General features: G+C 41.3%; 1 protein-coding gene across 3 annotated transcripts in view; it reads right to left on the reverse strand.

Annotated features, from left to right (window-relative positions):
* Window positions 1-5,611: 5,611 nt before the first annotated feature.
* Window positions 5,612-25,437, reverse strand: part of CCDC124 (coiled-coil domain containing 124) — a 33,201-nt gene continuing 13,375 nt past the window's right edge. For all 3 annotated transcript variants that reach the window (XM_018555078.1, XM_018555079.1, XM_018555080.1), the window contains exons 3-5: window positions 14,295-14,466; window positions 14,094-14,214; window positions 5,612-6,292 (exon numbers count right to left, since the gene is read on the reverse strand). In XM_018555078.1, the coding sequence (XP_018410580.1) occupies window positions 6,094-6,292; window positions 14,094-14,214; window positions 14,295-14,466 (492 nt within the window). In that variant the 3' untranslated portion in view covers window positions 5,612-6,093. The remainder of the gene's footprint in view (window positions 6,293-14,093; window positions 14,215-14,294; window positions 14,467-25,437) is intronic.

Here is a 25,437-nt window from a genome sequence, read left to right on the forward strand (position 1 = left end):
CACCGGCCCGTTCGGCATTTGTCTCCCGAGCACTGTTCAAACCAGCCGAAAATCGTACGATTCTCGGCTGGTTTTCTAACATGCTCCTTAGACAAAAGACGTGCGACCGTACAGTAGAAACGGTCGCACGTCTTCGTTCACACTGTTCGATTCTCGTACGATCGCGGAATTTCGGAATTTCGTACGAGAATCGAGCAGTGTATGGGCACCTTTAGGGTGTGGTGTACTGTGCTTAGGACCATGGTAATTTGTTACACATGATAAGTACTCAGGTCCAAGTGCTGATCCAACCCAATTGGATAAAGGCAAAAATCTAAAAATCAGCCCACGGGACTGAATGAGAAAAATCCTAAAGTGTATTGTCAGCTTAAAGTGACATTAAACTCAGGAGTTAAATCTTAAAAATGCATTCAAGTCCCTTAACTATTAACAAAAATTAGGGCTGTTACTGATTAAAATTTTCGTGTTCGATTAATCGAACTTTTTATAATCGATTAATTATAACGCACATACGGATCCAACTACATTGGCCTATATACATACAGCACAGCAATGAAGTAATAAAATGAACTAGGATCACACTAATCCAGCACGTTATTAATCTCACGTGCCCCACTCAATATGACCGCCAGTTGAGTGGGGCAACTCATAATAATAATGTGCTGGATTAGTGTGGTCCTAGTTCATTTTATTACTTCATTGCTGTGCTGTATGTATATAGGCCAATGCCTTGGCTGGCGCTCATGCAGAAAGTTTCTTGGGCAAACTCACCGGCCCAAGTGGCTCCGACGGCTAACAAAGGGGGGAGGAGTCCAGTGACGTCACGGACATCAACGTCACCGGACTCCTCCCCCTTCCCTTCGTTAGCCGATAGAGCCACTTGGGGAAGGTGGGAGGAGTCCGGTGACGTCGATGTCTGCGACGTCACCGGATCCCCGACGGGACTTCCGGAAGCCGGCGGAGAGGTGAGTGTTTTCATTAGCGATCAAAATAATTTTAATCGATCAAAAAGTTTAACGATTAATCGAGAAATGAATCGTTAATTTCCGCAGCCCTAACAAAAATGTATCTTGTGTATCACAGAGCTGTAGATCCTCAAATAATCTCTGAATTGGTGCTGACACCGTCCTTCCTTCTGGAGGGTGACTACTTTTGTTCCCCATGGTCCTTGTGTGTGTTGTAACATAGCCAACGGTCCAAGCTCGCTACCTTACTAGAATACAATCTCAGTCAATCACGGGAGTGACCTTGAAGTATAACACACAGGGACCATGGGGAGCAAAAGTAGCCACCCATCCAGATAGGACAGTGTCAGCACCAATTCAGAGATGATTTGAGGATCAACAGCTGAGGGATGCACAAGATACATTTTTGTTAGGGCTGCGGAAATTAACAATTCATTTCTCGATTAATCGTTAAACTTTTTGATCGATTAAAATTATTTTGATCGCTAATGAAAACACTCACCTCTCCGCCGGCTTCCGGAAGTCCCGCCGGGGATCCGGTGACGTCACGGACATTATTAACAGATTAACTTCTGTTAGTTAGGGTACTTGAATGCAGTTTTAAGATTGAACTTGTGAGTTTAGTGTCACTTTAAGTGTAGCAGCTGTAATGCTGGTAGTGTGACTACTATACTTGTAGGGTAAAGATGTGGAGAAAGAAAACAACAAAGAATTTTTTTGGAGATAAAAAAAAAACCTGGGGCCATAGCATCCAGGAGATATAAGATCACATTACCAGCGACATCAGATCACAGTTGAATGGAAGGTAATTGTCAATGTAGATGTCTCAAATATTTAAAAATGTGCACAGAGCATCATTCTGCATTGCAAAAACATTTCAAATAACATAATTTATTAATGTATACCGTATTTGAGATCCAAAACCTGCTTTGCTGCATTGAAAAGATGTCAGCAACTGAATTTGGTTTATTAGTACTATCATTTGGTTTTCTACTCAGTCACACTTTGTATGGGATTTGGTTAAAAAACAAATTAGCTATAATGCGAATCATATATGTGGCAATATGATAGAACGATTGAACCTTGGATTGCAAGGAGATTAAAATTGCCCCAGTCAAACCTGGTGGAAAAATGTGATTGCTCTCGAAATTGCTGTAGGTTTTTGTCCAATTTTAGTTTGATCCTTTAACCCCTTCGTGACTGACGACGTACAGTGTACGTCGCCAGCATCAGTCATGAAGGGGTTAATAAAATGTATTAAAGTTGTCAATTTATTGCTCAATTTTAACTTCACAATCAAATTCTGGTGGTCTATTGAAATCACAGGTGGTATATTCCTTAGTTTCTGACAAGTACTAGCAATTGAATGTTCAATTGCAAGTGAATGGAAAGTGCCAGAAATTGAGGGAAAACTATATGACCAGCTTAACGCTATATGTGACCAGAAAAACCTGGGCACAAATGTTTCATGCTTTTGAACATGCACCAATATATGTCCAAATGTACCAAGAGCAGAGAAGCCACAACAGTAGGGTAGCCATGCATTATCCTGTAAAATCATCATGGGAGAAATTACTGTCAAAAGAATGTAAGCATGACTTCACACTGTTGATCAGTGGTAATGCTTAAAAATGAGCATTGGAGCACTACGGTGTCATTCTTTCTTGATGGTAACTCAATGCACCTTACCCAGGCATCTGCATTGCCAGGCTCAGCGCAGAGTAATACACTATTGTGTATTGTGGTGCATTGTGTTACAAAAAATACTGCATGTATCTGTTTTGGTGCGTTTGGCAGCCTATTCAAATGAATGGTATGCCTTAATGCAATGAATGTTAGCATGCAGCATAATATGTATGGACTAACACACAGTGCAAAAGTTGTTCCAACAGCAACGACACAGTTGTTGGCTTTACTCCCGCCCGTTTGTGAATGGCACCCTAATGCACTAAACCAGCAGACATTCAACACGCCTGCATTGCAGTGAGAGCACCACAACAAAGAGCAACACCCTACTGTGCGTTGTGGTGCACTGGGCTTGCAAAAATGGTGCAGGTTTGATTTTTTTAGGTCCATTGTGATGTCCTAAACAAGTTAATTGGCTGCCTTATGACTATGCACACTAACACGTGACACAATGAGTTACGTATGAATAACGTATTAAGATACTGCTGCTGAGCTGCATGATGATGGAAAACATAGGGCTCTATCGGTGGTTCAGTGTCATAGTGATATTCAGAGTCATCCGAATCCTTTTGCTTTCTCACCTCTCAGTTGTGTTTTGTTCACTTAATACTAATACACACTTTGTGATTTTTATCTTGTTCAACGTATCTCTTAAATGGACAGACCGCACAAAAGTTGTGTTTGAAATATAATTAGATGCAGATTTACTACCTACTCCTTAAATGTCTGGAGAACACTGTGGGGGGAATTTATCAAAACTGGAGTGGGCAAAATCTGGAGTAGTTGCCCTATGGCAGCCAATCAGCTTCTCTCTTCATTTTGTTCAGTTAAGATTTGAAAATGAAAGAGAAGCTGATTGGTTGCCATCTACAGCTGCTCCAGTTTTGATAAATTCCCCTCTGTGTGTCTACCCCTGGGTTCACCAACATTTACAACCATTCTGAAGGAGCTCATTACCAGTAATGGATTTCCGCTATTGACATTAGGGCCTTTCAAAATGGAGGAAGGAGACTACACAGCTAAAGGAGGCAGATATGGAAACTGAGAGGTGTTGAATCCCCAAGTAAATCATCCCGCCAGTGTCCACCCATAAGTAAAAAAATGAGTTTAAGGTGGACTTGGACTTTAATGTTCCGCAGAGTTCTGCTTTAATCCTAACCCTTGCAGTGGGGCTACTGCAGAGACCTGAGTTGCAGTAGCAAGTAATGACCAGCAGATGGAGAGGATCATTATATTGATCATTACATCAGCCAAATAACGTATTTTCTAGCAAAGGTAGCTTCGTATTTCTCCCAGTTAAGTAAGACAGTAAGACAGTTAGTAAGGATTTGTAATGATTTTTACCTTCTCTACTTTGTCATTTAATATTTAGACCTTTGTTCAGCCAGTATGTGGAAAACATACAGGCTTATTCACAAAAGGGTGAGAAAGAAAATATACTAACAAGGTTATTCACAAAATGGTGAAGAGTTAGGCCCCATTCACACTGAGCGATTTTTGCAGCGATATCGCTCATATTTCCACGCGATATCGCTCTATGTAGCTTCTCCAATCCATTTCAATGGAGCTGTTCACATCTCGTCGCTCAATATCGCTTGTAGCTCGTCGCTGGTAGCTTGTCGCTCCTACATGACCCTTTTTGTGAGCGATTTTGCTCCTGATTGCATACAGGCCAATAGGGACAAGTCGCTCAATATCGCTCATATGAAATCGCGCGATTTTCATGTCGCTCAGTGTGAATGGGGCCTTAGGAGAAGTGAACAATCTAGGACAACATAGCTGAACTGGTAAGTGAGCCGAATTGGAGATTCTTTCCAAATCAGCTATTTTGGTCTAGATTGTTTACTTCTCCTGTCTTCTCCAAACTCTTCACCCTTTTGTGAGTAACCCTGATAATGTTGCAGAAGATTCTTTCTATGAAAGTGTATTACACAATGCATTACTTAACATCATTTCTCCAGTGTCTGGTGTTTTCAGCCAGCACAGCAAGTCACAAAACAAAAGAGAAGCAAACTGATTAATGTTAACTCACATGACAGTGAAACTTCCCCGATATGGTTCTCACCTCTTCTCTGGCAGTGTCCCTACAGTAACAGCTTCCTGACCCCGCTCTGTCATTTTACGTGGCCTACCACTTTGTGGCTGAGTTGCTGTTGTTCCCAGTTGCTTCCACTTTGTTATAATACCACTAACAGTTGACCGTGGAATATTTAGTAGCAAGGAAATTTCAGGGATGGACTTATTGCACAGGTGGCAACCTATCACGGTACCACGCTTGAAGTCACTGAGCTCCTGTGAGCGACCCATTCTATCACAAATGTTTGTAGAAGCAGTCTGCATGCCTAGGTGCTCGATTTCATACACCTGTGGCCATGGAGGTGATTGGAACACCTGAAATTTGCTGCATTCCTAGGTGCTTGATTTTATACACCTGTGGCCATGGAGGTGACTGGAACACCTGAATGCAATGATTTGGAGGGGTGTCCGAAAAACTTTTGGCAATATAGCGTATATGGTGTTAGTAGATGGGATACTGGAAGGTAATGGAATATTAAAAATAAAACCAGAACCTGCTGCTGAACAGTAGAGACCTCAACCACTTCAAATGTTGGGAAAGACCACACTCATATTGTTGAACATGTTTATTTTAGGGAAACTCTGCAACATAAAAATTGTGGGGGAGAGCCTTTATGAAGTATTTCTCCCATATTCCTCGTAATGTAGAGAGGGTGGAATTCCCCTGATGAATAACATTCACCATGTAGTCATATAAACAGCTGACTTGATCCAGGAATTCCATGTCATGTACTAACCACTTACTTTTCATTGCTAACAGAGGAAAAAAAAAAGCTGATCTAGTCACACTTCCATTGTTTCTACAAAAGAAAAAAGTGGAATGACATGACAGTTTGAAAGAATAATACTAATCAACTATGACACAATGTGGCTATACTGTTTTATACGGTATTCTACTTTCGGGTTTATTTAGTAGAAGTTTAATAAAACAGATACAATACTTTTTTTTTTTTATTTCATTTTGCTTTTACGTGCCAATGATAACTCTGGTTCCTTTTACTCTTTTGGTGCCAATGGCTGCCTGCCATTAAATAAAGTAACATTGCGAAGCATTTTTAAAAAAAGTCAAAAGCTATTTTACCAACTTAAATTCCTATTCAGTTTTTTGCTTTCTTCACCAGTCCACCATTTGGCACGCTCTCTTTTTATACGTTTTACCTTTGTTTTTCCAGAGTGTATGCTATGGTATTTTGGATATCCTTACCCATTCCCCAGCACGCACTAATGTTTTCCCACTGGACCAGAAGGCATCCTACAAGCCGTACATTTACTCTGACTGACCAGAGAGGTTTGTCCAGCTATGGTCCTCTCAATGAAAATGTGGAGTAGGAGTTGAAAAGTTACAGCTCTCAGTTAGGACCATTTATTAAACATTGTAGGCGGCATGCTGCTGGTTCAAAGGGTTCTCAGGAGACTTCATCCATTCCTTCTTCAAAAGTTGTTTTAGCTGGGATAACCTCATATTAGGATTTTCTTGTTTAAGGCGTGGCAAGTTTTGTTCCTCATAGGCTGCAAAGGCAGCTTTCATACGACGCTCAGGGTGGCGGTCAAGCTCCTTGCCAACACTGCAGGAGAGAAAAAAAGATTAGATTTATGTGAAGCTCAGCTAAAGAGACACTATCAAGCAAGTCAAAGTTCTTGGAAAAGCTTTGTCTGCAGGGAAACCGACACTTTGGGTAATATGAATCTCACAGCTCTCACTGGCTCCTCCTGCTAACCTCAGTAATGATGTCACTACTGTGTGCTGCAGTGATGTAGAGGTCAGCAGAAAGAACCAGTGAAACCTGCAGGGGACCCAGGAAATCAAACACTGCAGGAGGTTTTTTCAGGGGACCATGCCTCCAAATAGGAATGGTATTCAGCAGGAAGGGGCAACAGGAGAGGTAAATATTCAGTTTCATCTTTATAAGTGGGTGCTTTGCTCAAAATTTTTTGTGACAGGTTATTATATTAGGCTAGTTTAGGGAACCTTGTTGAAAAAACTGTTACTATCCAAATCCAAGGCTCCCTTTTAGTGCTGGAGTTTGCCAAAGCACAATTCCCAGAAGCAGTGCAAGTTCCAGGGCAACATAACACTGTATTGTGGCGCTAGAGTGGTCTGATTTGCCCAGAACTAGTGTTGCTTCTAGGACCTGGGCAATGGCAACCTTTCAGAGCCCCAGGTTTAATTGCCAAGAGCTGATCTGACAGATTGTCTTCAAACTATGGGAATGAAAATAGCTGCAGATTTTTATTAAAGTTTTGAATACCTCTGCTAACCTGCTAGCTCCAATGATGGTGTGGTTTTTAAAAAGCAACAGATATGCCAATGGCATAGTTTACAGTCTAGATAAACACTATTGGAGGAATTTATCAAAACTGGAGCAGGCAGAATCTGGAGCAGTTGTCCACGACAACCAATCAGATTCTCTGTTCAGTTTGTTCAGTTAAGATTTAAAAATGAAAGATAGAAGCCGATTGGTTGCCATGCACAACTGCTCCAGATTTTGTCTGCTCCAGTTTTGCTAAATCTCCTTCACAGTATATAACTGAAGCCACAGTACATTATAGAATCTGATTTTTGTCCCCCTAAAAGAACCTGAGGTGGTGAGACCCAGGTCCGACTGCTTCACTTCAGATGCGAATGCTACATTTTTCGAGTATATGTAAAAATAAACATAGTTATTTTGCTACTTTAGAGTCTGTACCTCTGTGTTTTCTCTACTTAAGCTGTCCATGTAAAAAAAGAAAATCACTTGATTCCCCCATTCACACGAAAGGTGTAGATGGAGGAATCGTCCCTACTAGCTATTGTATTCTGACAGCCGTTACCCATTGGCTGCAGTCCCTGCTGAGCACCGAAGGGTGCTTTGCCACCCAGCTCCTTCAACAAAAGTAGACAGGAAAAAGAGACTTTTGTTGAGTCTGGTGGTGCAAGCAGGGCCACCCATGGATCGAATTTTGACTGATTCAGCTGGAATGCAGCAGCCTCTAGCTTCCACTCAAGATCCCTATCTAGACAGACCAGGATGAGGAGCGACTGCACCCTGTACCATCGCTGGTCTATTAGCTGTCGTGGAGAGAGCAGCTGAATGGACAGTTTTTTTTGCTTGTAGTATTTCTGGAGACATTTGGCTTGTGGCTGTAAAGGATATGCAGTGGAGCTTAACATACTTAGCTGTCCTGTAGTTTTCTGAAGGAAACACTGGAAAAGCTGAGAACTGCATATTACCCAAGGTGAATTTTTAGTAATAGGTGGATTACACTACTCTGTTTAATACCGACATTCAACAGAGTATCAAGACCTTGATAGTAAAAGCCTGAAAGGTACTATTAGCATAGCGTGGATTGTGTTCTATGGTTTAAAATGAGAACAAAACCAAAAATGTTACCCTTTCAAATATTAAACATTCTGATATGAAAGTCTCACACTAAAGGTGCCCATACACCTTACAACCATCACAAGACTTTTGTCTTGCGATGGTCGTAAGCTGATTAAAAGCTCGTACGATCTGACCATCTTGGACAGGCAGATTGTACTTGCGATCATCGAAAGCCCGCCCCGCTGAGGGGCGGGCTTCCGATTACTGCAATGCTGAACGGGCAGTGTGAGCGTGCGCACACCGGCCCGTTCCGCAGTTGTTGAACGAGCAGGCTAGAAACCCGCCGACAATCGTACGATTCTCGGCGAGTTTTCTAGCATGCTGGTTCGACAAAAGAAGTGTGACCGTACAGTAAAAACGGTTGCATGCCTTCCATACACCTTGCGATTATCGTACAATCGCTGGATTTCCCGCGATTATCGTACGATAATCGCAAGGTGTATGGGCACCGTAACACTTTCTATTTATGTCACAAAATCTCCCAGTTACAGTCTGTGGCAAAACTGTCACATTATATACAAGTGGAAGTGCTTGTTGCAAGCATGCATAGAGCCTGCTGTCAGCGCTGTGAAGCCATTGTAAATTTTTGACAACCTCTGCTATACATTCAGCCACAACCCACCTACATCATTTTTAATGTGGGTCACAAAAATAACAGAACATTGCTCACTGAGTATGATGGCAGAAATTGAAGAATACATTCAGAAAGCTATCCTATAGAGGCCAAGAACATAATCACATTTTTTTTTCCTTAACCTATGATCTGGGAAAGCTCGAGATTAGTTACTGGAACTGCACAACTAGAGCTGGAACACTGATAACTCATCCATATCAGCTGTATATGCCCATGCCAGGTTTCATTTTTAGCCCCCATTGGTCTTCTTTATCAAACGGTCTTAAAAAAACAAACCCTCTGGGTTGGGACTGTGCCACCCCGTAGCAACCAATCAAATGTATGCGATGCAAAAATAGTTGAATTTGCAGGGTACAGACAATCAGATGGTTGGTATTGAACTGTGTGTTGTACATACAGTAAACATGCGAGTTAACATAGAGGCTTCCGTGATTAACCTGTATTTCAGAAAATGCTACTTGCCTAGCTCTTATTCCATCACTCCCTCTATTGTGCTTTGAGTCACTGCATAAAACAAGAAAAGACTGACAGAGAACAGCTTATTCGCATCTCATACAAAACAGCATCTAGTGGTGTCTGGTAAGGCTAATGCATTCCTGGGTCCATACCCCTGTTATCAGAGCCTTTGTATGAGATGCACATAAACTGTGCTCTGTCTGTCCAATTGTGGAATATCAACATATGTTTGTGAAGACCTTTTTAATCTTTATGAATAAATAATATACTTGAGGCCAGGAGGGCGCTCTGTTCTTTTGCTTTATGCATGTACCAGATTTCCCTATGTACTTTAAAAGCTGCTAGCTTTCAGGAGACGTTGGAAAATGATTGTAATGACCTTCTCAGGCTACACTTGTGAAACATTCAGCTACTGATGATAGCGCTTTGGAAAGTTTAGTTGAAGTTACTCTGAGTCACTGACCAGAAACATATACTCAGATTTTATCATACTGAACTGTGTCCTTACTAGTCTGCATTTCACAAACCATAGACAGCTAGGCTACTAGCATTTACCAAAGGAGGTCAGCAATGGCAGTTCCCATGTTTACTATATAGATGACACCACTATAATCCTAGCCTGCTCTGCTTTTTACATATCTTTGATTTCACCAATGATTTGCAAACACACTGAAAATGTTAATGCTGTGCATCAAATTAACTCTGTGATAAGCAGCTTTAGCCAAAATATGTTTATGATCAATACATTCTTGCCATCAAATTAACCTCCTAGGTAGTTGGTGGAAAAAGGAGAACATTCTGGTGGCACGTATAGTTCAGGTCCAGTTTGTAGACTATTGTGTTCTCAGAGAATCAGACTGATGACAGCAGCATAGCAGATCTACAGCGGATGCTGCTAGTAGTCGTAATTAGTAGTTACTCTTGTGGTTAGCATGTAGCACGTCAGCCAATTGCCCCAGTTTGTTACCCATTGCTAAGAATGCGAGGCATGGACTGGCAGCCAATGTTCTTACCCAATGTTAAGAATGGAAAGCATCTGAGCTGGACTGGCAGCCAACGAGGATAGATGATTGTCTGCACAATTATGCATAGCAAGGTTTGTCACATTTTTATATAAAGGAGAAATATTGGGAGACTAAAATGTACTTTTCCCAATGCTTAAAGCCGGTGTGTGACACTGCAGGTGTCCAAAGATCGAGAGCTGAGTGATCACAAACCGCTGATCACTCAACTCATGGTCTTCTCCCTGCAGAGAGTGGTGATTGTCAGTCACTGCTCCCCGCAGGGATTCCCCTTCCCATCTCTGTTCCGCCAGTGCTCACTGGAGGGGTAGACAGGAAGAGGGTGAGCATAGCTGGGTCTGGCTCTAAAGAGGCAGAGTCAACTGTTAATCAGGCAGCGGGGTGGATTGTTGGGCTCCTTCCCAGCTGCAGCACAGCTCTGCGCTGTCAGCAAATAGTGGGCCGTGACCCCCTAGAATGATGCTGACTTTGGATCACAGGAGGACATTACCAAATGTATTAATTTGACCCAAAAGAGGACTAAAGCCAAAAACAGGTTTAGCTTTAGTTCTCTTTTAATGTTATTTGCTGTGCCACCTGGGTTGCCTGGGCTCCAAATAAGAGAAGCAAGTTGCTAACCACAAGTTCTAAATCAGCAAGTACAGATTACAATAATTTTGTCATTTCTGTGATGGATACCGCTTAGAGCAGTGGTTCTCAACCTGTGCAACCTCAGGACCCACATTTGTCCTTGGTCATTAAGTCATGACCCAAGTCACACAGCAATGGAACGTACGGCATTGCGGTACCGCGTGTTCCGGTCCGGGCAAATCGAACTGTGGGTGGGAGGTGCGTTTGGGGTGCCATTGAAATGAATGCCACACCAGAATGCGCGGTAGGTGCGATTGCGTGAAACAATGCGATTAACGCACTGTACTAATATGAATGGGCCCTCAAACATTGACAGACACACACAACCACAAACACAATCTCGCGCACTCACAGACATTCTCAAACACGTACACAGTCCAAAAAAAGGTAAATTTTTCTTCTTTTTTTAAGATCCACCCAGACTTCCTATCTTACGAGAACTGGAGTGGATCCTCAGCCTGGGCTTCTGTGCCGTGATTGAGCTCCATCCATATGTGCATTGCCTGCACAGCTCCCTTGTGTGCCCTGTAGAGGTGTCGGGAGGCAGAATGTGATGTCGCTTCGCTACAGGACACGTGAGGGAGCTGTAAGCAATGCACGTATGGGATGGAGATCCATAGCCCTAGTCCACCCCACCTCAAGCTGACAATCAGCACCGGGCAGCATATTTTGAATGGCTACTTGGCGTGAGAACTGACAGTGCTGCACTAGGTGGAGGCTGGGGAGCCTCTCACCTAGAAAAGTGGAAGGCATGCGGTGACCCACTGAAGATGGGGTCGTGACCCACTTTTGGGTCACGACCCACCAGTTGAGAACCAAGGGCTTAAAGGATGTCCCCTACTCCACAGCACGCCCCAGGTACTGGTACCAGCTTATTCTCACTGGAACATATCATACTTTATACATGAAAGGATAATGCACAATGGGGTGAAATCAAATATTCTTCTATTAAAAGGCAGCAGGATATAGTTCCGGCACGTTTTGCGCTAAGACAAAGCGACTTATCAAAAGGAGAGAGAAAGCACTGTCTTAGCGGAAAATGTTTCATGTACGCTGTCCATACAAGGAACAATGATTTTAAAGACCATAGGTTTAATGTGACCAGGTAAAACAATCACACCCAATTTCAAGGTGGCCATATGTTGCAAACAGAACCTGGATTTCGATACAGTAACAATTGCAAGGATATTACTTTCCTTTAAAATACATAACCTGCAAAATTTATTTCTGATATTTCTGTGGCAAAAAGTCTAAAAAGTGTTGCACTATATGACAGCAGACATATTCTGAAGTACTTCTATTTGAAACAGAATAATTGCCTGCAGTAAATGGCATGCATGTTACTGCCAAGGATACACAGTATAATGAGTCTTTGCAGTATTTATACACCACTATGCTTTAGTCACTCTGTTGCAGGATGCCGCTCATTCTTGTCACCCTAGCAGCTCTCCAGCCTTGACATATATGTATTGACCCTGTAGCTATTCTCTTTCTACGTCTGTGCTTTATCATTCACATGTTTAAAACACAACCCTCTTGTGTTGTCGGCTGGGAAAAAGGAAATTTAGTATGCAAAATTGTATACATTGCTATCAAATACCACTTCTCAGTTTTACTGAATTGTAGTTTGCGGCAGGCTTGCTTTCTTACACTGCCGATTACCTTGACCAGTGAATTCCCTACCGGTATGCTGCAACAGAAACACATGTGATGTGTTGCCTACCTCCACCTACACTTTCCCACAGCATCCTATTAGGACACAGATTTTCACAAAATTACCACAAGAGTCAGCAACTGTGGACATTGTTTTCTTTATGCATGCTAGTTACTAGTGTATCTCAACCTAAACTATCCTATGGAGCTTTTCCCTAGTTACCTGAACAAGAGATACATAGCACCATCGCTGTGCCTCACTGCAGACAGAGAATTAGCAGCAATGTGGCGACTGCCACTAGTGATCATGGGAGCTGAATTTCAGTCAATCACCTATGTTATGGCCCTTAGAGGGCCTTCAAGACCTAGGGTAAGGGTCACTTAATAGTAGGATAATGAAACCCCATGGGCAACCATGACTGAAAATGCAGCTTTCCTCTAATAAAATACTTCCCCTTTCATTCTAAAGATACAACTCAGTTAATTATAACCTGTGATAAAAAAAGAAGCCTCTCTGATAAGCTTGTATGTATGTCATTATGCTCCTACATTTGCATAAGAGGCAGAGCACATTACTGCATAAAACAATCTGTGAAACTTCCTAAACTCCAGGAAAATAAAATCCCAGTCATCTTCTACTTTTCCTCTTCCAATGTTCCTTGGTCAATGTCACTCCTCCCTTCCCTCTATCTGCTGTCTTGATTAGTAAATAAGTTACCATTTTGCCTTCTCTAACATCTAAAGTCTATGTACTGTATGTCCACCATTCTGCCCCTTTTCTCTTCCCTCACAGTCTGATTAGTTCCTGCTCTGCCTTAATACCCCATAACTCCACGACCAATGTATAGGCCGTCTCCACTAACAATCAGTCCTAGTAACATTTAGGGGTTCATTTATAAAACATCCACCCAGCCTCATGCCCTCATGTCGTTTGCATGGTATTCTCGCCATGAGATGGGGCTGAGGAGCATAGAAAATATCCTATGCTCCTCGGTTCCATCTAGTGGCAGAAATACTATGTGAAAGGCATTTGCCCAGTGAATGGCTGAGTGGAAGTTTTATGAATTAACCCAGCATACTTTCAATATTTCCTCTCTTCAGGGAACAATACCTAATCACACTGCCACAATAGCCCGTTGCCATCCTTTGCGTCAGCGGGCTTGTTGCGACATCCAGCCTCAATATTGTCTGACTGAGCAGTAATGCATACCTGTGTATCATGCATCACAAATCTCATTATTGGGCATACATTGGGTGGTCAGTTTAAAAACTTAAAGCAAATTAAATAAAACTGATCATAAACCACCATTTCTCTTTAAAAAACAAAAACAAAAAAAAAAACATAAAAAACAAGATCAAATCACTCTCTATGTAATGTGTATTATATATTATTTTATATGGCTACAAAGATTGCAGTCACAAAACAAGTCTGTAAAAGTGCCTGGAAGGGCATAAGACTGAAATGCAGTTAGTCACTCGTGCTTGAAAATTTCTGCTTCAAGAGAGAGAAACATCATTGAAACCACAGCCATAGGCCAGTTTACTACACAGCCTATCACTAAAGACAGGTAAGGAAAGCCAGCATAACAATGAATTTGTATATTACTACCTTAGTGCAGCAATGGCCTCCTCTACAGAACGTGCTTCCACTTCACCTTCCTCCAATATACGACGGTTTATATTTTCTTCCAACGGCATTTCTAAGTGAGTCTTGGGCTTTTCATCATTTTCTAGAAATAAATTATCAATTAGTCTTACACAGTTTGAATGGGAAACTAGATCACCTCTGTCTACTATATGCAACTATAACCTTTCTGGGTTTCATCTTTCTTCAGCGTTTCTTCTATTTGAGCTCTGGTCACTTTAGCAGGAGGTATGGGTTTTGCCTGTTTACTCTTTAGCTTGGCATCTTCCTCATCTAGCATTCGCTGGCTTTCCTTTTTTCTTTCCAACAGCTCCAGACGACGTTTCTCCTTTTCCTCCTGATAAAGACACATTTTATAAAGGTTAAAACTGGAATAAAAGAAGAAAATAACGTGAATTCTGTTAATATTAAAACCATTAATTAGTATCCTCCCCATAGTCCTATCAATTTAGATGTACTTATGGGGGCAGGCACATTTTCCAGGGGGCATAGGCACTTTGCAATGTCCATGTTATACAAAGGGTCTATGTTATAATAAGTGTATGGATAATGCACTTTAAAAAAGGCACTTGAAGCAGGCACAATTATATAGCAGCAGTGCTCCTGACAGACTGCAGGTAATCCTGTTTTCCCCATCCACAGCGCTCTGTTTTAAAATCTGATTTCTACTCTCCACTCTGCACATACGCTTCCTACCATTGTGGCTTCTCTTCTTAAACTCTATTTCCTTTACCCCCCCTCTCCACCCCTCAGATTATATACAGTTGTGTGAAAAAGTGTTGGCCCCCTTCCTGATTTTTCATTGTTTTGCACGTTTGTCACACTTTAATGTTTCAGATCATCAAACAAATTGAAATATTAGTCAAAGATAACAAAAGTAGACACAACATGCAGTTTTTAAAGGAAGGTTTTTATTATTAAGGGAAAACAAAATCCAAACCCACATGGCCCTGTGTGAAAAAGTGTTTACCCCCTAAACCTAATAACTGGTTGGGCCACCCTTAGCAGCAAGAACTGCAATCAAGCGTTTGCGATAACTTGCAATAAGTCTGTTACAGCGCTGTGCAGGAATTTTGGTCCACTCATCTTTGCAGAATTGTTGTAATTCAGCCACATTGGAAGGTTTTCGATCATGAACCACCTTTTTAAGGTCATGCCACTGCATCTCAATAGGATTCAGGTCAGGACTTTGACTTGGCCACTCCAAAGTTTTCATTTTGTTTTTCTTCAGCCACAGAGGTGGACTTGCTGGTGTGTTTTGGATCATTGTCCTGCTGCAGAACCCAAGTTCGCTTCAGCTTGAGGTCACAAACAGATGGCCGCACATTATCCTTCATGATTTTTTGGCCCTGTGTGAAAAAGTGTTTGCACCCCCATGTTAAAACATAACTTAACTCTGGTTTATCACACCTGAGTTCAATTTCTCTAGCCACACCCAGGCCTGATTACTGCCACACCTGTTCGCAATCAAGAAATTCCTTAAATAAGACTTGACTGACAAAGTGAAGTAGACCAAAAGATCCTCAAAAGCTACACATCATGCCGAGATCCAAAGAAATCCAGGAACAAATGAGAAAGTAATTGAGATCTATCGTCTGGAAAAGGTTATAAAGCCATTTCTAAAGCTTTGGGACTCCAGCGAACCACAGTGAGAGCCATTATCCAGAAATGGTGAAAACATGGAACAGTGGTGAACCTTCCCAGGAGTAGGCGGCCAACCAAAATTACCCCAAGAGCGCAGTGACGACTCATCCAAGAGGTCACAAAAGACCCCACAACAACATCCAAAGAACTGCAGACCTCACTTGCCTCAGTTCAGTTCAGTGTTCATGACTCCACCATAAGAAAGAGACTGGGCAAAAATGGCCTGCATGGCAGAGTTTCAAGACAAAAACCGCTGCGGAGCAAAAAGAACATAAAAGCTCGTCTCTGTTATGCCAGAAACATCTTGATGATCCCCAAGACTTTTGGGAAAATACTCTGTGGACTGACGAGACAAAAATTGAACTATTTGGAAGGTGTGTGTCCCATTACATCTGGCGTAAGAGTAACACCGCATATCATAAAAAGAACATCATACCAACAGTAATATATGGTGGTGGTAGTGTGATGGTCTGGGGCTGTTTTGCTGCTTCAGGACTGGAAGACTTGCTGTGATAAATGAAACCATGAAATCTGCTGTCTACCAAAAAATCCTGAAGGATAATGTGCGGCCATCTGTTTGTGACCTTAAGCTGAAGCGGACTTGGGTTCTGCAGCAGGACAATGATCCAAAACACACCAGCAAGTCCACCTCTGTGGCTGAAGAAAAACAAAATGAAGACTTTGGAGTGGCCAAGTCAAAGTCCTGACCTGAATCCTATTGAGATGCTGTGGCATGACCTTAAAAAGGTGGTTCATGCTCGAAAACCTTCCAATGTGGCTGAATTACAACAATTCTGCAAAGATGAGTGGACCAAAATTCCTGCACAACGCTGTAACAGACTCATTGCAAGTTATCACAAATGCTTGATTGCAGTTCTTGCTGCTAAGGGTGGCCCAACCAGTTATTAGGTTTAGGGGGCAAAATCTTTTTCACACAGGGCCATATGGGTTTGGATTTTGTTTTCCCTTAATAAAAACCTTCCTTTAAAAACTGCATGTTGTGTTTACTTTTGTTATCTTTGACTAATATTTCAATTTGTTTGATGATCTGAAACATTAAAGTGTGACAAACGTGCAAAACAATGAAAAACCAGGAAGGGGGCCAACACTTTTTCACACAACTGTACTTCACCCTCTCTCCTGCCCCCCTCCCTATTACTACACTCATCACCTCCTGCTCATTCTGAATGCACATGCTAGGATTACCTGGAGCATGGAGCAATTTTGCCAATTTTGCTACGTGTTTGTTTAACCATAATTTCCATGGTTCCACCTTTTAAAAATGTTTTTTTTTAAACTAGCGGGCACTAAAGGGTTAATTTTTTTAATTAATTACAGGGACTTTTGATACTTAGTATTCTGAGGAGACACTGTATTCTCATCAGGGATACTTTGTATCACTGTTGTAACACACTGATCCAGCTTGCAGCTCTACAACACAGTGAGCTGCAAGAGGGATCAGTGGCTGTAACAGTACTGTAATCACTGCGATTAGATATCACAGTGTTGGGACCCCCTCATTTGCTGTTGAGGGTCTGCCTCGGACACCGAGTGGCCCAGCAACAGTATTGACAACATGAGCCCTGGTCCCTCCATGGACCAGCGCTTTAACTTACTGAAAGATTGTGACGGAATTATTCAGTCGTCAGGAAGGGGTTAAAGGAAAGTCAGAATTTCTAATCTACATGCTTATTCTGGGTCAGTGGCACCAAAACAAATTAACTATTACAGAACAACTCAGTTTTTTTTGTTGTCAAATTAACCCTTGCAGACCTAATGATGTCATGAATCTTTAGACTGCTGGAGCCCAGAGAAGAGGCTGTGGGGACTGGTCTAGCAGCCAGATGGGACCGAGGATGAGGTCGGTAGATTGGTACTGAACTTGCAGTTCTATGGAAATGCAACTGCAGTTGAAGTGGAAATATAGCCGATTTTTGGATGGGGTAAGGAAAGGTTCAAGCCCCTGACCTTGTTATTTTTTGGCTTTCTGTGTACCACTGTGGAAACTTCACTTCCTGTCCCAGTGATACAACACAAATTTAATGGAAATCTCCCAAATTGAGGAGAATTTCCCTCTTAGAGAGCTATAGGAACAAGAAGATTTTTCCTTACCTCTTGTTCTGGGGACAACTAAAAACATTTGCATTGCTCTCATTTTCTGTTTCAATGACAATGGTCACAAAGAAATTGGTGAATCTCCCCAAACTCAGACAGCAATAAAAACTTGACAGAAAGTCCATCCTTTTCCTACTCTATCCAAAACGTAAAAAAGGTTTTGCCTAAAAATACACTTTGTTAGCTCAACTCTTTTGACAGCTCAGCTTGTTACAGCTAAAGAGTCACATTAAATTAACTTAATAAAACAAAAAGTAGACATTAAAAAAAGTCATTAAATAAATGATTTTGATTAACAAAGTATCTTTCAAGTGAGTCAGAAAGACTATTATTAAATTATGTATGTGAAATGTCACAGTATGTGTGTAACCATTCCGCACGTATTCTGCGCCTCACTATGCAAGATGGGTGCACAGCAACCAGAAGTGCTGTCAAAGTACAACTGAAGACAGGGCAGGACACGAATTAAATTTAACAATGATTACTTCAGAGTAGTGGTCATGCATACCTGATGACAAAGGACCCTTTTCTCAAAATTACATTTTGCTTTGAGAGGGGCCCCCAAAACGTCAGATTTGCATGACAATTTCTCTGCGGTAAATCTTTGCTAAACTTCATTGAAATGCTGGCCCTCACTAAATTTCTATTTCAGGGACACTACAAAAGCACAACAGCACTGTTATTCAAATAAAAACACAGGCACTGTGTATACAGTATGCACTTCTACATGAGGCAAAAAGAGTCCTGATCCTTTTTCAATCTTTGTAGACAAATACACGACAGTCATACAGAAGAGGAATAAAAGTGCAGGCAACAGCAGTTTCAGACAGACCAGATGTCATTTTCAGTGCATGGCAGAGGCAAAGGACACCCACTGGAGCGGGATAATAATGTAGTTAGAAGGTGACCTTTTTAAGACCACAATAAATATCATATTAAGGTGTAAATCAATAAAGACTTATTTTTATAGGTTTCCCTTATATAAAAAAGGATTTTTTTGATACTCACTGTAAAAATCCTTTTTACTGAGTTTATTAAAGGATGCAGCGGAGATCTTGAATCTCTGATGACAAGGTTATAGCGCCACCCGTAGAAGTAGGACACTAGGCACAAGAACACAGCCTAGGGGCTGTCCTACTGGTGGACAAACCCCTATCTGCTAGAAGCAGCTCAGTTAGTGACAAAGCAGTACAAAATGCAACAACTGGAAATAATAACCAGAGGGGTGGGTGCTGTGTTCTTCAAGAAAAGCAAAGAAAGTACAGAAAAAAAACCTATTTTCTCTTCCATTCATTGAAGGACACAGCTGAGATCGTGAATCACTGACTATTGGGACATCCTAAAGCAGTATCTAATGAGGTGTGAATAAAACAAATGATTCCTCTCGGACAGCAACAGGTACACGGTTGCCTGTAGAGGTCCCCCAACTGATAGACGTGAAAATGGAAAAAATAGTCCTGGGGTCCCCGAGGCCTCCTTCAGCTCAGAGTGGGCAGGGATGCCCGTGCACTCCAAGAGACTGACAAAAGGGGTGAATAGTCAAGTCAGTCCCCAAAGACAGCTGGAATTGTCTGCCCTGTGAGCATGGGAAACCTTTTTTTTGTGCTTTTTTTTTGAAAGCTGCATTAATGACATCAAGAACGCAACCTGATGGAGGAATAGCCTTGACAAAGGCAAAGGACGGTTTGGAACAGCGGAAAGCAAAAGACGGTTTGGAAGTGGTGAAAGAATCAATGCAGATCACACAGGGGAAGTTACAGAACAAGCACCATGTACAAAAAATTCCAAGCAAAGAGTGGAAGACCAACTATCTCTCGAACAAGGGCACATACGCAGGATTCGCTCAGAGCTTGTAATGCTGCAGGCAAGTCAGAAGAGGATTCTGCATGCCAGGATTCTGAATTCTTCCAAACCCCACCGAACATACAGCAGTATTATCATACCACATAACTAGTTAAACAAATCCGACTATACATACAAACATGTGCAAATCTAAAAATGAAGGCACTTTAGGAGAATATTTCTGCCATTTATGCCCCTTAATTTTACGCTTCCATCACTTTTTGATTGCCTTCTGTGTCCTCATTAAGGACATGCACCTTCCCATCTTATCCTGGTGACACCAAGACAAGAAATGGGATGATGCTGGTGTCACAGGACAGGAATATAAAGAGCGATAGAAACCTGGCAGATGTTCGAACCCTTCTCCACTGCTTTGGTTGCAGTGTCTATCCCCATCAGAGAGATATCACATCACTTCCTGTACTAGTCAACTACTGTCAGTGGGACAGGAAGAAACGTTAAATCCCCACGGCATAGAAGGTAATAAAATAATTCTCACACTGTAAAAAACAAAAAAGCAAAAGACTCGACAGAAGTTGAGCTTTACGAACTCAGACACAAGTGCCTATGTTTTAAAACACCTGAAGACATGTCCTCTCAAGGGATTTTTTTTAATGCACTTCTGTAGAAACTGTTGATGAGATTGTAGGCTAGTTCAGATGTTACCATGTTATATGATAAAACAAAACTTGGAGAAGATACTCAATGCATTATTTAAAAACAGGTTTTCAGGTAATACCCATAGCACAGGTCACTGTCTTCAGTGCACTTTGGACATAAAGTGATTCCAATTCCATGTGTATCCTGGTGTCATATTGCTTTGCACACTTAATGATGTGTCTGCTGCATTATTGATGACTGTTCTATAGCTGTCTGATCAAGTGTTTAATAAACGCTTCACTCCAGAAGGAAACAAAGAGAGCGATGACACGAGTAATGTAGTAAGCAATGTTCAAAGCTGGATGTAATTCACCCAGGGAAAACATTGTGCTAATCCATGAAGCAGAAAAAGAAAAAAAAACAAAACTGGCCGATGAGACTAACATATTTACCGTCTACACAAGGTACCATCAGAATGATATGTGGTAAAGAGTCAACAAAAAACTCAACACAGGAGGAATACAGAGTTAAACAGTCTAACAAAAAAGTAGGCCCTAGTTCTCAAGCACCTATTAAGTGTGTGGGCGAATTAACCTTCAAGGGTGGCGAGAACCCATACTGGTATCTCAGGCCTATGGGTGCACTTTGTCCTCCTCCCATCTTATTAATAGCTTTGTATAATGAGATAGTGGAAAGAGGAAACCCGAGTACACGATGTCCATATATCATGTGTCACCTGGGGTGAGACATAACAATGTGAGAAGGTTTAAGCTTTCCCTCTTAAAAGGTAATACACAGCCTTTCCAAAGGTTTTAGGTATACACGTGAACATTATCAGCTAACTTGAAATTATTTTATCACAACGTGTAAAGGTTTAAAATAATGGTTTCCGTGTATGGTTCATCATACCTCTGGTGGTTGCCATTTATGCTGGCTATACTTCCTGTTTGGCAGTGCAGCACAATGTTCATGCTTTACTGTTCCTCTCTCACTACGAGTCTACTTCAAGTGTTTCAAACAAAATCCAAATAAAGAAAAAAGACAAAGAAAACATAGCATACTTACCTTTTCTTCTGTTGCACTGCCAATCACTGCAGTAACAATCAAACATCTCTGGCTGAAGAACATGCAGGATCAGAGTATCAATTTGTCGATCCCCCACCACACACTGTTAGAGTAAAACCCTTTTTTTTTTTTTAGTTTGGGATAAAGGAAAGAGGAGGGAGAGGACCCCTTGGTAAGTTTTTATTGCTATCTGACGTATGGTCGGATAGATTTATCCTGATTAACTAAACATTTAGTTATTCATCATTCATTTTTCATGTATACACACTCACAGTGGGTGTATATTCTAGTGCCTCATAGCTGTTAGTTTGCTTATTGGCAGTTAATTTTTATAAATATATTATTGGATAGATTTATCTTCCCTTTCTGTTTTTAGGACAATGTTATCACCAAATAGGAAGTTAGGGAAAATCTGCAGTGGGAACAGACAGACAAAAATAAAAACAAAATTGACTGGGGTTCTAGCCTTCCCCTTCTCTACTAAGAAAAAGTGTTTTTTTTTTTGCTGTCTGTATCCCTGTTGGAGATTTACCCTCACTTTCTGTCCTTTGCGAACATGACAGGAATGGACCATCTTCTCAACAGCAATAAGAATCCCAGACAAAAATAAAAACGTGACAGACTCCCACAGTATTAAAAATTAAATTGAAAAAAAGTTTGAGCTGGATATACAACTTAGAGTGTAGCTGCATCAAATCTAAACCCGAGAAGAGAAATGTAAATATATTGTAGCTTAACAGCCCCTTAGATGTTTTTTCTTTTCAAACCCCCTTACCTTTATTTTCACCTGGTGATATTGGTAATAACACAATTCCTGTCCTGGGGTGACAATGCTACCTATCTGTACTGTATCTATGGAAAATCAGCATCATGACTACAGAACACCTCCCCCTCTCCGTATATGAATAACATGGGGAAGGGTGTTCTGTAATTGACAGAGGTGAACTGGGCAGTGATGATAACAATGCCTGAGATAAAACTGCAGAGTGCACAGGACAGCACTGGATTTCTGGCTGGATCAACAGGTATTTTTGCACTTGTAAGAAAACAATTTTAAAAAAGGGAGCAAGTAAGAGAAGTTCATTGTTAAGGATTACATATACTTTAACCACTTGCTGACCGGGGTGTTAAACCCCCTTTCCTGTCTAGGCCATTTTTCAGTATTCAGCGCTGCGGTACTTTGATTGACGTTTATTCCGTCATACAACGCTGTACTGAAATGAATTTTATACCATTTTTTGGCGACAGATGGAGCTTTCTGTTGGTGGTATTTAATCACCACTGGGGGTTTTATGTTTTACTATATAATAAAAAAAGTACCGGAAATTTTTTTTAAAAACCTGTTTTACCTACGTTATGTTATAAAACATTTATTACCCAATTTTTGGTAAAATATAAAAGACGGGGTCACGTCAGGTAAATAGACAACATACATGTCAAGCTTTAAAATTGTGTGCGCCTACAAAATCGCAAAAAACTACCATGCCTAAAATTGGCCATAGGCAACGCTTTAAAAGCTTTTACCACTCATCAGTTTAGTGTAATCAGTGATTAATGGGCCTAGAATTATTGCTCTCACTGTGACCGTTGGGGCAATATGTAACAAGTGGGGCGTATTCGTTGTTTTTGCACGTAGGCGCACCCGACGCGCAGCCGGCGTTCTCAGGGGGGACAGCGTTGCCCGGAATAACCTGCAAGGACAATGATGGGGGGAGTTGCCGCCATGCGAGGTTATGCAAGCGATCGGCCGGTAGCAGCTGCTCACCTTCCCGGCGGGTTTCGGCGCACACAAGCAGAAAACAAAAATCACGTACATGTACGTCCACCCGCCGGGAATGATCCACCGTCCGCCCGTATTTTTACGATGGGCGGACGGCAAGGGGTTAAAGCGAGTTTCCACTTTTACAGCTAAATTGCAATAACACCTACTTTTTACTTGCATTTTCACATTCACATAGCTAACTTAAAATGAAGTATATACAAATTGCTGCTTACATATTACTTGCTCTGTTCTTAGGCCAGGTATACACCATTTTCCGGAACAGATCTGCAACGTAGTGCATTGTGTTTTGCCGCAATTTTTGGTTTTCGATTAAAATGGGCTTACAGACGCAGTCCAGTGCGTTTGTATGCAATTCCAGTGCATTCTAGACCAGAGAAAATGAGACAAGCAGTATTGTTTTTGTCTGAACGAACTGCACTGGTGTGAACAGAGCAAGGAAATACCATAGGGATACATTGGCATGCTTTTTTTGGTCTGGGAACAAACTGTTCTGGCCTGGACATGGTGTGACCAAGCCCTCATAACCCCCAAAACTGATGTTTAGAAGGGGACTGGGGAATTGAAGCCCACCTTTGCCGAGGTACTTGGGAAAAAAACAAACCATATACCAGCAATGTACACGGAGTTCACATGAAGCAGGCATATACAGTTGATGTATATGAACACAGAAACTTACTTTTTTTGTTAGCTTTCCTCTTCATAACCTCATGGAAATGGCCACCTCTCTGCTTTGCAAGTAATGTGTGTATAGTATAGTGAGCCCTCCATCCCCCCCATTCTTTAGTGTTCATAGTGACAACCCTCCCCGGACAGTGTATTGTGTGATAAGGCAGAGCTGGTGTTTAGTGATCGTGTTACAATAAATAACAAGGAGGGGAAGAGCTGTTTACAGCCTACTCTATATCAGACCCCGAAGTCAGACTGAATTTCCTGTGAAGAAAATTTAGAATTTCTAGGCTTCAGGCCTAATAGAAACTTAATTTAAAAAAAAAAAAAAAAAATGAAGAAAGCCTGCAATGTGAGTCATTAAATGTGCACATATATAAATCATTGCACCTACACATTATCGCAATAAATGCTAATCACTTACAAAAGGTGGAAATGGACTAATGTTTTCCATATATAACCCTGTCTCTACTGTGCTGGCAGATCTTCATTGTCAGTTGTAAACTAGATTTGAGAATTGTCTGTCCTAACAAATGGTTAAAGATCTTGAGGCTTGCATTCTGCATTGTATACCGAGTCTGTCCCCATTGTGATTCTCTACATTTTCCCTTTGAGATTGTTAATAATGGCCTGCAGTCTACCCATAGCCCTGCTGCAAAAAGACATCAAGAAAGGCAAGACATTTTTGTATTTATTTTAAGGTATGATGTGTAAATAGGAACATAAAACATAGAGTGGGCTTTACTCAAACAGCAAAAATAGAAATACACTTTAAGATTTCCTAACAGCCCTCTCTCCAGCCTCAACAATATCAACTTATTATGGGATGACAACAGGAAACTGCCATTGGTGGAACTCTGCTGGCACTTGTACCAAGGTGCAATATACTTAGTTCCCCGTGATCAGAGTAGATCATAATTAGGACAGAGCAGGTGCAGTGAGACATGGTTGTCAGAATATGCAAGTTGAATGACAAAGTGAAAATGTGGAATGTGTCAGGTCAATGGGGTTGTCAGAATAAACCTGATCATATTTAGAATAAAAGCACTTAAAATCACTGACCTATTTCCAGTTCCAGGCTACTTTCTTCTCTCAAGCTGTCCTGAATGTCCACTATAACAAAAAGCAGAAGAATTCCTCCAGACAAAAGCAGATGTTCTACTGGAATGATGTCTGGTAATGCAAAAATCCTGAAAGCTTTTCTGGTGGGAAACAGTAATGGAGGTTCCTTAGGCTAGCAGGAGAAGAAAAAAATAAACTCCTTGGCCCCATTCTTATGAATGAGCGAGAATGATGTCCTCTGCATGCTTCTCTATTATCTTAGCCCCCTCCATCAGAAAGTTTTAGAACAGAAGAAGTCAGACAAAACAATATCCCAATTTGTCTGCTCAAATGGTTGCCCTGGAGCAGATAATTGTGTCCCAGTTAGACCTTCAATTCGTTTAAGCTGCGATATGTCCTAAATTCTTTTTAACTCTCTCTTGGTGGTAACAAAACACAAGCACTAGAGGGAAATGAGACCACTTCAAACGATATGTCCTATATTCACAAACAGGGTATATACATACACACTAAAATATATATATATATATA

Source organism: Nanorana parkeri, unplaced genomic scaffold (genome assembly GCF_000935625.1).
Source record: "Nanorana parkeri isolate BGI_ZX_2015 unplaced genomic scaffold, ASM93562v1 scaffold183, whole genome shotgun sequence".
In the NCBI taxonomy this organism is placed as follows: domain Eukaryota; kingdom Metazoa; phylum Chordata; class Amphibia; order Anura; family Dicroglossidae; genus Nanorana; species Nanorana parkeri.